General features: G+C 39.4%; 2 protein-coding genes across 2 annotated transcripts; both read left to right on the top strand.

Moving 5' to 3' along the window:
• Positions 1-893: 893 nt before the first annotated feature.
• Positions 894-8,689, top strand: mocos (molybdenum cofactor sulfurase). Its single transcript, XM_044046517.1, has 15 exons — positions 894-1,136; positions 2,605-2,694; positions 2,792-2,858; positions 2,956-3,600; positions 3,708-3,784; positions 3,903-4,102; positions 4,196-4,312; positions 4,390-4,770; positions 4,855-5,017; positions 5,137-5,224; positions 5,597-5,721; positions 6,891-6,987; positions 7,128-7,269; positions 7,365-7,469; positions 7,564-8,689. Exons 1-15 carry the CDS (start codon positions 1,025-1,027, stop codon positions 7,663-7,665), a joined length of 2,511 nt encoding a protein of 836 aa, XP_043902452.1. The 5' UTR covers positions 894-1,024; the 3' UTR covers positions 7,666-8,689.
• A 927-nt stretch (positions 8,690-9,616) lies between these two features.
• Positions 9,617-15,070, top strand: si:ch211-117n7.7 (Monoacylglycerol lipase ABHD12-like). The gene is made up of 13 exons (XM_044046437.1): positions 9,617-9,861; positions 11,571-11,686; positions 11,781-11,886; positions 11,999-12,118; positions 12,260-12,290; positions 12,394-12,439; positions 12,741-12,870; positions 13,362-13,399; positions 13,490-13,569; positions 13,684-13,766; positions 13,893-13,971; positions 14,091-14,212; positions 14,924-15,070. The coding sequence occupies exons 1-13, from the start codon at positions 9,767-9,769 to the stop codon at positions 14,961-14,963; spliced, it is 1,086 nt and encodes a 361-aa protein (XP_043902372.1). The 5' UTR covers positions 9,617-9,766; the 3' UTR covers positions 14,964-15,070.
• Positions 15,071-16,121: the final 1,051 nt, after the last annotated feature.

Here is a 16,121-nt window from a genome sequence, read left to right as displayed (position 1 = left end):
GTGGTATGTATGCAGCCTCAGCCCATGTCCAATTCCAAGTCTCCAATTGTAATCCTTGGGCAGGAAAATAGAGAGTGACGTCTCTGTAAAGATGAGTATATATATATAATTATAGCAAATTATGTGTAGGATATGTCCAGTTCAAGGCCTTTATGGGGCCCAAAGCTGAATTTGATGTTTTTATAACCTCAGAGTGGCCGGTGCTTTACAATTATTGATACAAATGTAACACTATACATTACTTTAATTATAGTTGTGTTATTTAGACCAAACCAAAAACCGTAGAGGGAAGTAAAATCACAAGTAGCCTCGTATTAATTTGTATTCAAAGTAAAGCACCAAGTGTGGTGATACTGAACTTGAATTAAACTAGTTTGATGACTTTTGATTTTAAAACTTTGGGGACATGTGTAGCTGTTTAGTTTGCTTATGCCTTGGGTCGGCTCTAGTCCTGGTTTTTCGGGTCTGGTTTTATCAAGCAAACTTTATAAAATGTGTTTCACATGAAAACATACGTACACACCTCCATACACAACACACAAAACAAACACATTCACTTTCTGCATCCAAAGATCATAACATAACATTAAGAAGCTGAGAAAACACCAGTTTGTAATATAGAAAAACTAATGTAAACTAAGAAAGTGTTGAAAAAAGTGCAGGGGCTAACGTTGCCTTACACAAACAGATGTGGATGAAAGATGAAAATAAAAACAAAATGATGTCAAATACCCTGTATAAAAAGTAAGTGTATCGGGAAGTTAATCATTGTAACTTCTGTAATGTCAACTGTTTCGCTCTTACACTAGCGTGTACCTGTGTAAACTGTATTCATGTCACGTGATTGCCTGTCACGTGTTTGCCTGTCACGTGTTTGCAAATAATCTGGAAATAACAAACCATAACTGTATAACCTGAAGTGCTTCCGTCCCACGGCCGCACCGCGGGACTGTGTTCACTGTGAATGACTGCAGAAGCAGCAGCAGAAGAGAAGTCGCTGTGATTCAGTGAAGGAGCTCGACCGATGGATTTCCAAGAACTTTGTACTTTTGAATGTTTCCAGCAGATCTGGAGACACTACGGTTATGAGGGAAACTTCGAGGACGTGATCGAGCACGAGTTCACGCGCTTGAAAGGTAAGGACATAATAATAATGCACAATCAAATCATTAAATCGGATACTCATCCATTCCCCTGAATGACATTAAAGTAGTAGTAGTAGTAATAAAATTATATTATTGCTTTAAATGTGGGCCAACTTATAAAAGTGCGTTTTAGAAGGAAAGCAACTCAAACTTAGTAGGGGTGGTAAAGTGGAGAAAAAAAAATAGGTCAAAACCTTTGAGAAAATAATAATACTTACAATTATAATAATAATAATAATGATAACAGTAATAATAACACATTAATGATGATTTCATCATTGTTTCGAAATAAATGTTTTTGTTTTGATAAGGAATGATAAATATTTCACAATAGAAATGTATTTATTATGCAAAATGAATCTATTAAGGAGAACTGTACAGAAATAAGTCATTATAACTTGAGAGCTTGATGCCAATGCTGTTAAGTCTGTTGATCTCAATACACAGAGTTTAAAAAAAGATATAAGGTTCACATCCAAAACACTCAAGAGATTGTCCAATTCAGACAATTGGCAGCACTAAGTAGACAAGCAGGCTGTTTTCCTTCTGCCAGGATAAAGGGCAACAAAGAAAAGGTCCACAACAATACAAAAACAAAAAACTAGGGCACCGAGCAAGCCCTGACAACCCCCTACATGTTGAGATGTGGAGCAACCACAATGGTTATTGTGTGGCCTTAGAGAGAGGCCACCAATAATTTGATATGTCAACCCTAACCCAAATGTTGATCACTTCCTGAAAGCTTCAATAATGATTGTTACTGAACTTGTACTTCCTGTATCAGTCACAAAGACTGGCTTTGCAGGTTACCATCGTAGCCCGATTTTCCCTGAAAAGCAGATGAAAGGGAATAGAGACGGTGTGGACGCCGACTAAACACTTTTCTGGCAGGCTGTACACTGAAACATGTTCTGAGAAGTTCTTCAGCACAGTTCTGAGCTCCCCATCACAGTTCAAAGTTCTTGATCTGTAAACATAAAACTGGTCATTATCCAAAGGGTCTGGGTAGAAGCCTGCTGCATCACTAGTGGGAACACAAAATGTGGAACTGTTTTTACAACCATAATTCCTACTAAATTCATCAGATTGTGCTCACACTCAGTCAGATCACATTTTTTGTGAGTTTCCATGCATGGCAAGGCACTCAAAGGTGCACTCAAAAAGTAAGTGAAAGAAAAAAAAAAAAGAATACTCACAGCAGCTTCTGGAATTAAAAATTAAAATCTTATATTTGCTCAAGCAATGAAAAGCATTCCGTTGTGCCACCTCTTGAAACATGGTGAAGAATTCCATTTCAATAATCTTCCTTTTATAGCTGCAACCATGAGTTGAGAGCCTACTTTTAATAAGAAGGAAAGGCCTTTGTCTTCAAATACTGATTGGACGACCATGTAAATGTCACACCAAATGTTGCTTAGAACAGGACAATGCCAGAATAAACGGGATTTTTTGTGAACAGGAATCACTTACCTGGATCATGCAGCAACCACCCTGTACCCCGAGTCTCTGGTCAGGGATTACTTCCTGGACATTTCAAGGAACGTATACGGTGAGAGAACGTTTCACATTTAGAGTGTTGTTTTATGGTCATTTAGTTTCTTTCACACATGGTGTGTTAATGTTGTTGTTTTTTTTTTCCCCAACAGGAAACCCTCACAGCCATAACCTTAGTAGCAGATTGACACATGACACCGTGGATAGGGTCAGATATAGGTGAAGCCAAATAACATCTTAAGAAATCTGTGTGACGGATGCTTTGAAATGCACTTTGCTGGTTTAAATTTGTTAAAAATAGAACTATCTCTTACAGGATATTGCAGCATTTTAACACCACTCCAGAGGAATACACTGTAATTTTCACTTCTGGTTGTACATCCGCTCTCAAATTAGTGGCAGAGAGCTTTCCCTGGAGGCCGCAGACTGAGAGCGAAGTAGGGAGTTGTTTCAGCTACCTGACTGACAGCCATACCTCTGTGGTTGGCATAAGAGGGGTGACTTCTGGCCAGGGGGTAGTTTCCCTGCCTGTCTCCCCACAGGAGTTGCAAAACAGGGAAAAGGGTGAGTCTGGGGGTGAAGATGCTGTTTCCACAACACCACACCTGTTCTGCTATCCAGCACAGAGCAACTTCTCTGGAAGAAAGTATCCCCTCAGTCATGTGAAAGGTATCCAGGCAAGACGCCTTTACCCAGCATGTGACCACCGAGGCCGCTGGTTTGTGCTCCTTGATGCTGCCTCTCACGTCAGCTGCTCCCCTCTGAACCTACAGGACTACCCTGCTGATTTCATTCCCATCTCCTTCTACAAGATGTTTGGCTTTCCCACAGGGCTGGGGGCCCTGCTTGTCCGTAACAACGCAGCAGGCATACTAAAAAAGACTTATTTTGGAGGAGGCACAGCAGCAGCTTACCTTTCTGGGGAAGATTATTATGTGCATTCAGCAAACATTTCTGACAGGTAAAGCACTGCACAAGCCTGCCAAATTCTAGATATTCTCTGAGCTCTCACTTGCTCTGTAACTCCTGCATCCTTATTCTAAAATGTTTTCTTCCTCCCTGATTCAGATTTGAAGACGGGACTGTCTCTTTCTTGGACATTATTGCACTAAATCATGGTTTTGACACTCTTTACAAGATAACAGGTACAACGCCTCATTAAAAGCAAAAAAGCAAAAATAGATTACATATGCAATTGATTCACAGTGCCAATCTCCTTGACATCAACATTAATATGAACTCCATCCCTGTGTTTGCCTTCAGGGGGCATGCACAACATCCAGCTGCACACGTTTGGCTTGGCACGCTACACTTACATACTGCTGTCAAGTCTTTGCCATGGCAACAAGCAACCAGTGGCGCGGATATACACTCAAGGCCAGTTTGAGTGCCCAAGCACACAGGGTGCAATCCTTAACTTTAACCTTATGGATTCTCATGGACAGATAATTGGTTATTCTCAGGTACCTAATAGAAATAGGACTAATTTATTTTTCTCATGACCTCATGCATAGTCAGTGCGTAGGAATATTCTACTACTCCTCTGTCGTCCTCAGGTGGACAGAATGGCAAGCTTGTACAATATTCACCTGCGTACAGGCTGCTTCTGCAACACTGGAGCTTGTCAGTCCTTCCTCGGGATCACCAATCAGCAGATGAAGAGAAATGTGCAGGTGAGATCGGAGCGCAAGAAAAATGTTAAGGGAATTGTTTAGTCCCATAAAATATTGACATGTCTTTTTTCTTCAAGGCTGGGCATGTCTGTGGAGACAGCATCGACCTGGTGGATGGCCAGCCCACCGGATCTATCCGCGTGTCCTTCGGTTTCATGTCAACATTTGAGGACTGTCAAAGGTTCCTGAAATTTGTTTCCAAGTGCTTCGTAGAGAAACCAGTCAAAGTGGACCAAGTGAGGCTGGAAAAGCTCAAAACAACCACTGCAGAACCTCTGGGCTCAAGTGAAACTCCACCTGTCAAAATTACTAATGGAAAAAAATATGAAGAAGATGAGGAAAAGCCCACAGCCGCATCACAGAAGGGATTTGAATATAGAGATTCAAAAAGCCACAGAGAAGCTTATACTCTCACCAACATCTACATATATCCCATCAAATCGTGTGGAGCATATGAGGTTTGAGCACATCAGTTTCTCTGTCACTCCTATCACTCCCACTTCCCTATGTTTATATTTGACTATATTCTGTTCTTTATGAAGGTCCATGATTGGCCAGTGGGACCGCAGGGTTTACTTTATGACCGAAGCTGGATGGTGGTAAACACAAACGGTGTTTGCCTGAGTCAGAAGAGGGAGACACGTTTATGCCTAATTCACCCGAAAGTCCACCTGCCCTCAAACAAATTGCTCCTGCAGACATCAGGTCAAACAGTTTGTCAGTGGCTCACTGAAAATAAATATGTCACTTAGCCAAAGGATATTTAACCTGTAGGTGAATAAGCAACTGTTCTCTTTTTGTTTTCTTTCCCCATTGCCCTGCAGGTATGGACACCATTTCTGTTCCCTTGGAAAACAATGTTCAAAAGAACAAAAGCTATTGGATGTGTCAGAGTAAAGTTTGTGGTGACAGGTGAGCAGTGTTAAAGTATCTGAAACAGCAGCTGCAGGGAATTCTGTCACATATATGATTTGTTTCATATCGCTCTCTCATATCACTGCCTCTTAAGTCTATTGTTCTTGACGGTTACCGCTCTACAGTGGGTGACATTATGAGGCCTCCACGTTCTCACTCATGTGAATGTGAATGTGGAAGCCTCATAATGTCATTTTTAATGTAAAAACAAACAATGAGTAAGATGTGATATTAACATAATTGACAGAAACCTGCATGACAAAAACATTTCTCTAGATTCTTGGATTAGGAGCAGCAAATAGTTACCAGCCTCAACAAGATTTCCCCCAGGACCTCCTGAATATAACCATCTTCCTTCTTCCCTTACAGGGTGGAGACTGTTGACTGTGGGGATGAAGCGGCATCGTGGCTTTCAGACTTCCTCGGACAGCCATGTCGCCTGATAAGACAAAGTCCAGATTTCACCAGAAACACAAAGAAGGGGATGAGTGGAGGTACAGTACAGATGAGCATTTTACCTGCATTGCTTGGCTCTTCTGGTTCATCTGTTACACTTTACAAGAGCAATGCAAGGTCTTAGTTCTGCCAAGTACCTGGTTGTAGCTGTGACCTTGCATTCCCTCTTGTTTGGATTTGGAACTGTCGTAATTTTTCTGCTTTTGCAAGTTACTATGTTGAAAAGCATCCGTTTATCATGTAAAAGAAGATGTATGAAATAGATTATGTCCACACCAATGGACCTGGTTTTAATGCACCGTGCTGCTTCTGCAATGACGATAAAGAAAATTGTGTCAGACAATATTTGTGATACACAGCTGATTCCAAATGAACTAGTTGTGTAGTTGATCGAGTTCTAGCGAACTTTTAGTGATGAAATGTTCCACTACGTAGTTCCAGCATGACTCGTTTTTGTTTTTTTCCATTAACACCATAAACTGTAGATCAGTTAAAAACACTTAAAAATCCTGTCTTCAAATCTCCAACATTTTGCAGAGGAGTCTGGTGTATTTAGCGACAGCGCTGCTGAAAGCCGGCGATCGTGAGCAGTGAGCATCTTAACTCCTGACGCTGTATTTCAGTTCAGTGACTGCGTCAGACGGAGTCTGTGCTCCAGTCATGCTGCAAAGTACTGAACGATTCTGTGAACTAATCTATTTAATGAACTGATTGTAATGATTCAGTTACACCGAAAACAACTGCTTTACATGTCACTAATCACTAGTTTGTTTGTATCATGTATAAAACAACGTCACGGCAGTTTCATGCAGCCGTGCTTTGATGACTCCGCCCACGTTGAGGAGGTACTATAGTAATGGAAAACAATACCAAACCGAGTAGAGTTGAGCCGTGATGTGCGTCGAATGTCACCTGTGCAACCTAAGATCTAAATACGGCCATACTGAGTAACTTTATGTAGCTGACAAGCTTAATCAGACATTTATTTATGTATTATGTGTTTCAAAGTGAGGCACTACAGTTTTAACACAGGCCCTAAATGGTGCATGTAGTTGAAAAAAATGTAATACAATTTCCAAACTATTTATAACAGTGGAACCTCATTTTATCATCTCTTTAAGGATGCGCATTGTTCAAACCAGAGATCAGAATGTTTTTGCTGAAATCTAATAAATCACTGGGGTAATATAAAGTCTTTGTTTTCTAGCTACCACCTCCACATCCCTCTCCCTGGTGAATAAAGCTCAGTATCTCATGATCAACCGTGCCAGTGTGGAGCTCATTCAGAAACAAATGAGCAGCAGGTTTGAGCACAGAATGTGATATTACTGTAAAAGTCAGAAATGCAGTGAAAAACACCAGGATGCCAATACATTTGCATTGCAATGGATTATGTTACAAAGGGTGGCAAAATAACATGCACTTTCCACACCCGATTTCTCAGGCAGCACTATTCTGAGGGGGATCCGCTCCTTGACACACAGAATGCCATTAGCCGCTTTCGAGCCAATTTAGTCATCACTGGAGTAGAACCATTTGAGGAAGATAATTGGTCACACTTGATTATTGGCAACACTCGATTCATGGTGAGCTGACACTTTGAAATGAATGCTGAAATCTTTTATTTGCATCAAAAGCAGATTTGTCTTAGCTGAATGTGCTCTGTGTGGTTAACCCAAAGGTTGCAGGCCCTTGTGGAAGGTGCCAGATGGTTGGAATAGACCAGGAAACTGGGACCAAAACAAAAGAGCCACTCATGTCCCTGTCTGCTTACCGCAGTGGAAAGGTCAGTCAAAAACTATTATTTTCTCCTTGCGTGATGTACATGTGAATGAAAAGTATGATCACTTTGCCTTTGCCTGTTATTTGTACATTTCTAGGTGACTTTTGGTGTGTACCTGGCCCATCAGCGACCAGAGTCTTTGAATGTCAGCCTCCTCTCTGTCGGCTCCCTCATTCAGCCAGAACCACACAGTCCTTAAAGTGATCAACTTCCTTTTTTATTCACTTTGGTGTCATCCTAGGTCCTAACCAATCATTTTTGCACTGCACGTCCAGATATCACCTGTCTGACACTGTGAGGGCTTTCTATAAACTCTGTTCTTTTCTGTCTCTGTAGCCTCCGTGGCTTTTGTTCTCTCAAGAGTCCTTTTCATACCAATGCATTCAGATTTTATTCGACTGGAGTATTCATCACATGACAAAAACATCATTTGAGTTAAGTTACTGTTATGTTTTGTCAAAACAAGGCAGGGCTGATGCTTCCATTTCTGTTCATGTTAACCTTCCAGGCAGTTCTCTTACTGTTTTTCCTCATGGAGGTTTATATTGCTCTTCATTCCAAACACAACATCACCATTAGTGCTGCCAGAATCTGAATGATATTGCCCCCTTAATGAAAAAACCTACCAGACACAGTGCTCAGTATTTGCTCCCAAGTGGGGTGAATTGAACATAGAATTTTATGCCAGGACATGACGTGTAATGTAGCACTGAGGTCAGATATCATGACCAGCCAAGACTACATGCTCAGAGTGACACGCTTATACATTAAGTATGTATGTGCTCAAGTGATCTGTCAGTACAACAGATCTACTGTTTTTGAAAAGCTTTTGTTGTTTGTCATATGCAGTATGTGCCCCTTTTTTACAGGCATCTCAAATACAAGCTGAATTTAAAAACGGACAGAGAACAAATGCAATCAAATGCTAATGTAACATATAATAGTCATAGACACATTACAATATAATACAATAGGCAATGCCTCACATTTCCTTCATAAAACTGTGGACAGGCTCAATAGCACCTTCAGTAACAGACTTATTTTGTTAAGGAGCGACACAGTAGGTATTTTCTGCCCACTGCAATAAAACTCTGTAACTGCTCTGTCTCTGCCAAGCTGCAGGCTGCCGTCCCCATCTAAATCTGGACTAGTGGTTTGAATATTGAACAGTACATTTCTTTTTATGTTGTATAACATATATATATAATTATTATTATTCAATTATTATCATTTAATATATTTCATTTTAACATGTGATTGGCTATTATTACTGTGATTTAACATCATGTCATATAATTTGTTGTCACGTTTTATACTATATTATTATTATTAGAGCATATTATTATCATATTTTAGACTATATTTTATTGTGGCTGTGCCAATTCAGTACTCCCACTAATATCACTGCTATTTAAAATGTAAATATTTTAGTCCTGTCTAATGGTTTGTTTGTTTGTTTCTAGCTCTTGATGCTGCTATGACAACTTAATTTCTATCTATCTATCTATCTATCTGCTGTGAACCAGTTTGTGTGTGCTCATTACGGGTGTGTAAAAATCATGGTTGTCACTAATTGGTGTGTGTGCAAAATAAAAACAAATTCATATTCTACCTGTATTTGGTATTTTGTGGTGGGCAGTTCTGTGCTGCATTATAAAAGCCAAAATCTCAGTTTGCCTCAGCTTTGACTTCATAGGCCACTGCTTATGATTCACATTATTTCCACATGCATCAGTGACTTATTTTGCTAATTCTTCCTTCAGTTTAGGAATCAGGGCAGTCAGTGGCCAAAATATGATGCAGGCTTTTTTGTCCATGTGTTTGATTTCTTTTTTCTTTCATCCAGTAAAATGTGTGTTTATTGAACAACACTTGTGGTCTTTTTAATCAGTTGTGCACTTATATAAAGTAAAATACTAAATATTAAATACATGAAATAGGTAAATGGATAAAAAATGACTATGTATCACATAATTTTAAGACCAGTACAAAAAACAATGGGTTATATTTTTGAGATAGAGGCGTTTTTGAGGACCGTTTTCACAGTGAGATTATGTCTGAATAGTATTTAAGGTGGCGTTAAATATCACATGTACTACACGCAGTAATACATTCATCTAAAGCAGTGTGACCTTAACAGATCAAAGCACCTCCCCTTCCTGACTAGACTTTAGTCTGAAAACTGCTAGTCAAACTGGTTTGCAGGTAACAAGTAACAGCTAAATTACACGTCCGTGTCCAGACGTGTTAATATATTGTTCGTTTGTTTGTTTGTTTGTTGAACTGACGTTATTAACGTAATGAAGAGGAGGGTCGTTAAACACGCAGAAGCCTCCTATGGATTCGATGCAGCTCAGAGGACCAGAGTCCAGCGGGAGGGGGCGGAGGAGACACCGTGAGTCAGCACTATTTAGTCACCAAAGACAACAACACAAGCTTTGATATAATGCAGATGTCAATAACGTGTATTAATAGCTGCACGTTTTCTCAAGTCAACACGACATTATAGACATTATATACACTCCGCAAGAGTTTCTAACATATCTACTCCTTCATTTCACATATCTAAAACTTTGTAGTTTGTGCCATCACGTATGCATTACAGTTGTCTAGAAATCAATTCCTCTATGTCAAGCATTACAGCTATGTTAGCAAAGTGAGACAGCAGGATGCCAAGACTAAGGTGATCAGTTGGAGAATGGACCTCGAGTCATCCTTATAGAAAGATATCATTAGTGACATACCCCTGTACATGGATGGGAAAAGTGACATCATTTGTCCTTGTGAATTTCTGAAAAGACTGTTGTGGATAGGAAGAATATCATTGTGGATACCTTTTGAGTTAGGTAGAATTGAATTACAGATGTCCATAGTACATATCCAGACTAGGTAAGTGGGGTTGTAAGAGTGCAAGACATAAACTGCCAGAATCAGGTCCAGTAAGTTCAGGAGTGATGCTGAACCGAGGGTCAGTTAAAAAGACCTTTAGAGGTCATCAGAAATCTGCTTTCATTGTGGTGAGTTTGCTGTAGTGTACAACCTCCAGCTCAAGTTACATGTTCCAAATACTTTCTGAAGCCACTGTGTTTGGCCAAAGTACAAAACTCAATGGTTGCGCTGCCATTATGCCTTCTATACAAATCTAACATGAGCGTTTTGAAATCATCTAGAAAAAAATGTAAGTGAACATCATCACAATGTTAACTCTGGACATGTGAGCAACCATCTGGAATAAACGCCCTCCTTTATGTTCCCCTTTCAGCAGTGTGAAAAAAATCAGTCTTGGAATTAAAGGGTTTCCTCTGGCTGATTAGAGTGTTAATAGAGGGAGTGGAGGCATTGCCCATTAATTGGCAATATTCTGAATAGCATCCTTTTCCGCTATTGCCTTCAGGGAGTAGAGACCTGACTCCATAACTGCCTGGCCTGTTTAAGAAATTATTCAATTCCTCTCTTCCATATTCATGTTTTCACATTAATCCTGCAACCACAGACTGGTGTGTAGAGTAGCTCTGTTCACGCCTGAGTGCACATTCCAATGTATTGCACTGGTTTAATAGTCCTGTCAATGGCAGCTGTGATGTAATAATCAGATGTACACCGACAGGTGGTTCCTTTCTAAACCTCAACAAACTCTCCCTTTTCCCTTTGCACCTCGTAATGATGAGTCACCATGAACCCTCTGCGGCTGAAATGAATGTAAAGTGGATGAAGAAGAGGAGTGGAAGTAAAACTGTCCCAATGTGGTCAAGGGTTGTGACACCTGTTCTATTTGGACAGCTGCTGATCAGGGAGTTTTGAGTGGAACTGGCAGTGAAGAAGACAGTTCAAGTACAGCAATAATCAAATAATAATTATAATAATTGTTATTAAATTAACAAATAAATGGTGATCCCTTACTGTTGTTAAACAATCCATAGCAATGTATTCTTGGTCCGTTTAATTTAATTATTTAATTTCAATAACATGGGTCATTGAATGCACTCACATCTGTACTTATGCTTGTTCACTTATGATTAATCAGATAGTTCAGACTGAACCTCAATGACCACAGATTGTATAAATCCCCCTTCATTTGTGGACAAATTAAATGTCTGTTTTTAGGTCCAGATGGTGGTGGAAAAGATGCTTATTGGCCCTGGTTGTTGTCCTCATCTTGGTGCCTTTCTCACTGAGTGTATTCCAAGGATTAATTCAGCATTTTGTATACACTTACAGAAGTAAGTTAAAAACCCTGCCAACCCTGTCCGAGTACTCTAATCCCTCAGGCTACTCACAGAAAAGGGTCCATCTCTGTTCTTTTCCTGTTTGTAGTGAGGGTGCCATTCTTTGTTGACCTCAGCCAGCCTGCTGATTTCTCACTTAATCACACCATCAACATGTACTTTACATCAGAGGAAGGAATCTCCCTTGGGGTATGGTGAGTATTGGGTTCTTTTCCCAGCATAAAAGGCTAAGGTAAAGGAGCAATACATGATTTTAATGATCTAATTAACAAGTTTAAGCGGGTGTGCTGTTTTCAACTCTTAAAGGCACACTGTCCCTGAAAGTCAGTGGAAGGAAGCACAAGGGAAGGACTTGGCATGGTACCAGAACACTTTAAGCAATGGCAAACCGGTTTTCATATATCTTCATGGAAACACGGGGAATAGGTATTATGAATAATGTATTTGCGTTTTTTGTTGGCTCCTGAGAGCAGAGAGTAACATTTCCACACGACTAGACAAATGTGTTTTTTTCTTCCTCTGAAAAACACCAGTATTTGTTTTGTTGTTTGTGAATCATTCCATCAGGGCAGCCACTCATCGGGTGGGAGTGGTAAAAGTGAGTGACCAGCAACACAAGAATATTAATTTTTGACAGTATAATAAATAAATGAACGTCTCAGCGGCCATTATGATGACAAATAAGCCTTTTGTGTCAACAGGTATTGAGTGCACTTGGTTACCATGTGCTGGTGCCTGACTACAGAGGTTGGTGCTAATGAAGTTTTATAATTCTTCTCTTAAACAGGTTTTCCTTCTCTCTGCTTCTTTCCCCTGTTGAAGGAATTGACAACCTTCTTACATAAATGTCATATAGGTCATGATCACTGTACATCAGTGATGTGGTGCTTGATGAGTGGAGTGTTGCAAGGCAGTTACATGACAGCAGTTCAACCCTAGGTCAATAGCCAGTGCAGCTTTCCCTCTTAGTGACTGCCACCTTGTGGCAGAAGGAAACACCTGCGTGATATGTCAGTGAGTAGCACCTGATGATGTAAAACTCTGGCAGGGTTTGGAGATTCCTCTGGGGAGCCAACTGAGGCCGGTCTGACCACTGATGCCCTCTATGTGTACAACTGGGTCAAAACACACTGTGGAGACAGCCTGGTTGTCTTCTGGGGACACTCTCTTGGCACTGGGTGAGTAAGAAACCGCTCCCACTCTCCTCATTGTTGCAGTAAATGTGTGCACTGTATACTCCTGTTTTTGAAAAGGTCATCTCTGAGCTTTGCAGTTAATGATTGCTGCATTTTCCTGCCCAGTTGATTTAATCTTTGGCAGTAAGCGTCAGTGATGATTGATGAGATGAACAATATCCCCATGCAGAATCACAAAGCCTCAGAAAACCTGAATTCAGCTCAACAAAAATAAACTCAATACCACAGATTTCTCTTAGAATGGCAATAAATGACACTGTTTTTTTATGATTTTCTTTGGTGTGTTAAATGAGCAGCCCATGTCCACACAGATTGGACTGATGACAGTCACTACATAAATGGCATACTTTCCTGTAGCCGTCAGTTGCATCGTTAAAAACATCTACAGATATTAGAAAAATTTAATATTATCATTGTTGTAATTAATACAAAATAAAGAAGCTGATTAACTTGTTCTTGGCATCTCTGTGCAGTGTGTCCACTAACCTTGCAGTGAAACTGCTTGAGCAAGGTACGTTTTTGCTACGACTGAACTTTGACTAATTGAAATGAAAGAAAAATAATTTCATGATCTTACAATGACAGCTGTTCTTGTTACCAGATGTGGTTCTTGATGGGGTGATCCTCGAGGGTACATTCAACAGTGCTGCAAGGAAAATGACAGAGCATTGTTTTACTTGGGTAGGCTCATTGACAGTACTACTACTTTTGATACTGGATTTGTTAATTTCACAAAGCTGCTACTACATAACACACACAAGCTTGAATTTTATTTTTTTCTCTTTCTGTTTGAAGTATTACTGGAAATTTCCTGGCACTGGATACTTTTTCCCAGAGCCATGGGCAGAAAACGAGGTTGTCTTTCCCAGTGAAGAAAAGTAAGATACTGTTTGCACACAGATTTCAAATATTAGCTGATGCATAATAGCAAACATTGACTTGCTGATAACTATTGTGATTATGCTACTAAATATCAGGGTTATAATATGTTTTTTGTTTTGCAGTTTGAAGAAAATGAAAAGTCCAATACTTTTTCTTCATTCAGAGGACGATCACTTGGTTCCCATTCGGATAGTTGAGAAGGTTTGGCTAATCTAACACAATGTAAACTGGGGCAATGTATGAGTTCAAAAGCTGATACATTGTACATACAAGTAAAATGTTTAGTCGAGGACTGACCTTATCCTGCCTTTGTCTCCCAGATGTACGAGGTAGCAATGAGATACCAAAATGCAGAGCGAGTCAAAATGGTGTCATTTGACGGTTCTCTGGGGTATCTGCACAATGGACTGTACAGAGACCCTCATCTACCTGACATCTTACAGTAAGAAAACATATCATGACTAGACTTCTACAGGGTCTGAAAATGTCTTATGAAGGTCTAGAATGTAATAGTAAGTGTTTTCAAATATCATATCCTAGATCTTAAACAGGTTGGTCTTCATTATGTTAACATACATTAAATGCCATTTGCTCACACCAATTAATGTATTTTTGTTTTTGAGGAAAATGTTTTGAATGCAATTTGTAATGTTTCCACATTTGTCTTAATGGTTCTTCACGAGATATTAGACCACTGCTTTAAAACTGCAAACAAGACCTGATTACTAAATACTTATCACAGTCCACTCAGCTTTGCAGTGGGAACGAAAGATACCTGGGTTTTTTTGTCTGTTAATTTGCAAGATAGAAGCGGCATTTTGTGGGTTATTCTCTACAAGCTACTTCACCTTGTCGTCATTTATGGCAATTTAATGTGTCTGGGCTTAAAAAGATGCGTGGCTGGGTAAAACTGATGCACAAAAGTCAATTAGAAGCCGAGTGCACATTGTGTAAGATGACGCTTGCGTTTGTTTCATTTAGAATTTATATAAATTATAGTTATTTATTAGGTACACGTTATACACAATATACACATTCTTTTTCATCAGGTCATTATGATCTGAAAGTTATTATGTTCTGACTGAGTACCTCTCTGCAAGTTAAATGGGATGTTTTATTTCTGTATGTCATCGTCACTATTTTTCCTCTGCAGGAAGTTTGTGTTGTCATTGCAACGTGGGAAAGGAGACTGAAACAGAAAAGCCATGTTTCAGATGTACACCACTGATTCATTTTCATCATTCCATTTGTGTTGCATAAATTCAAGATCAAGAATGTCTATTAAAGTGGAATTCTGGTATTTTTCGACCCTATGTTTATGAATGTGAATAGTATAGTAAGTTTCATAAATGGTCCAGTAGATCACTCGTTCGCTCTCGCTCTCCTGTCACAGCATCCATGCATATATACACCTTGCCCTGACAGTCTGGCGTTCTCCAAATATTGGTGTCCCCACCGTCCATATGCAAACCTATGCCCTTGTGTGTATGTGTGCGCAAATGCTGTGAGAGGAGAGCGTGAGTGAACAAGTGGATTTTACGAGCGTCAGTGAACCATCACAGCCGAGCAGAAACATAGCTGAGAGTAACAGAGGAGACGAGAGAGATGTGCTGTACTGACAACACAGCAGTCTTGTAACCAAACCTACCCCCCGGTAATGTTTCCAGACTCTTACAATAACAATCTGAGCCGTTTATTGGCAAAAACAAACACTATTTATGGAGATATAACTATAAATAATGGCAATTCCCCTGTAAAATTATACTGCAGCCACTACTGGACACTGCAGTCCAGTAGATCACCTTATGAATCTTTTCATGTACTTTCAAATACACAGACATTTATAAACATACGGCCCAGGTCAAAATCCCCTTGAACTGAATACAGATTTTTTCATTGTCAGCATTTGTTAGTTATTTCATTTTCTGCTGATTTAATTGTCTTGTGAATCACATTGAACCACACAAACCTCTATGAAAGGTGGAATACAAATAAGGTTTGATCATTGAATGAATGGAAACATTGTTCACTTACAAATGCTTGTTTTAATAAACAGTAGATTTAGTTTTGTATTTGTAAACAGTTATTAATAACTATTTATGCAATTATGTATTTGTTATTTAAACATATAATGTATTTATATTTAGATAAATGTATTAAGGGCTGATGCTTTGCAGACTTAGCAGTGACATATTATGCTACAGAGCATTCACATAATATGTTTGAAGAGTTTCAGCCTATATAGTGCAATTTATTAAAATAGATTTTTGACATTCTGTCACCAAGGTTAAACATTTACATGAAAACAGTGACTAAAGAGTACCTACACTCATATTCCTTAACTTTTAAAT

The sequence above is a fragment of the Solea senegalensis genome, linkage group LG15, assembly GCF_019176455.1.
Source record: "Solea senegalensis isolate Sse05_10M linkage group LG15, IFAPA_SoseM_1, whole genome shotgun sequence".
In the NCBI taxonomy this organism is placed as follows: Eukaryota; Metazoa; Chordata; class Actinopteri; order Pleuronectiformes; family Soleidae; genus Solea; species Solea senegalensis.
This window is presented reverse-complemented; position numbering and strand designations above follow the sequence as displayed.

Bases quoted from the DNA above. Each gene is read 5' to 3' on its own strand.
- mocos (XM_044046517.1), top strand. From the start codon at position 1,025: ATGGATTTCCAAGAACTTTGTACTTTTGAATGTTTCCAGCAGATCTGG. The intron at 5,225-5,596 runs GTGAGCAGTGTT...CTTCCCTTACAG, and splicing joins AGTAAAGTTTGTGGTGACAG to GGTGGAGACTGTTGACTGTG. The intron at 7,270-7,364 runs GTGAGCTGACAC...GTTAACCCAAAG, and splicing joins TTGGCAACACTCGATTCATG to GTTGCAGGCCCTTGTGGAAG.
- si:ch211-117n7.7 (XM_044046437.1), top strand. From the start codon at position 9,767: ATGAAGAGGAGGGTCGTTAAACACGCAGAAGCCTCCTATGGATTCGAT. The intron at 11,687-11,780 runs GTAAGTTAAAAA...TCCTGTTTGTAG, and splicing joins TTTTGTATACACTTACAGAA to TGAGGGTGCCATTCTTTGTT. The intron at 14,213-14,923 runs GTAAGAAAACAT...TTTCCTCTGCAG, and splicing joins CATCTACCTGACATCTTACA to GAAGTTTGTGTTGTCATTGC.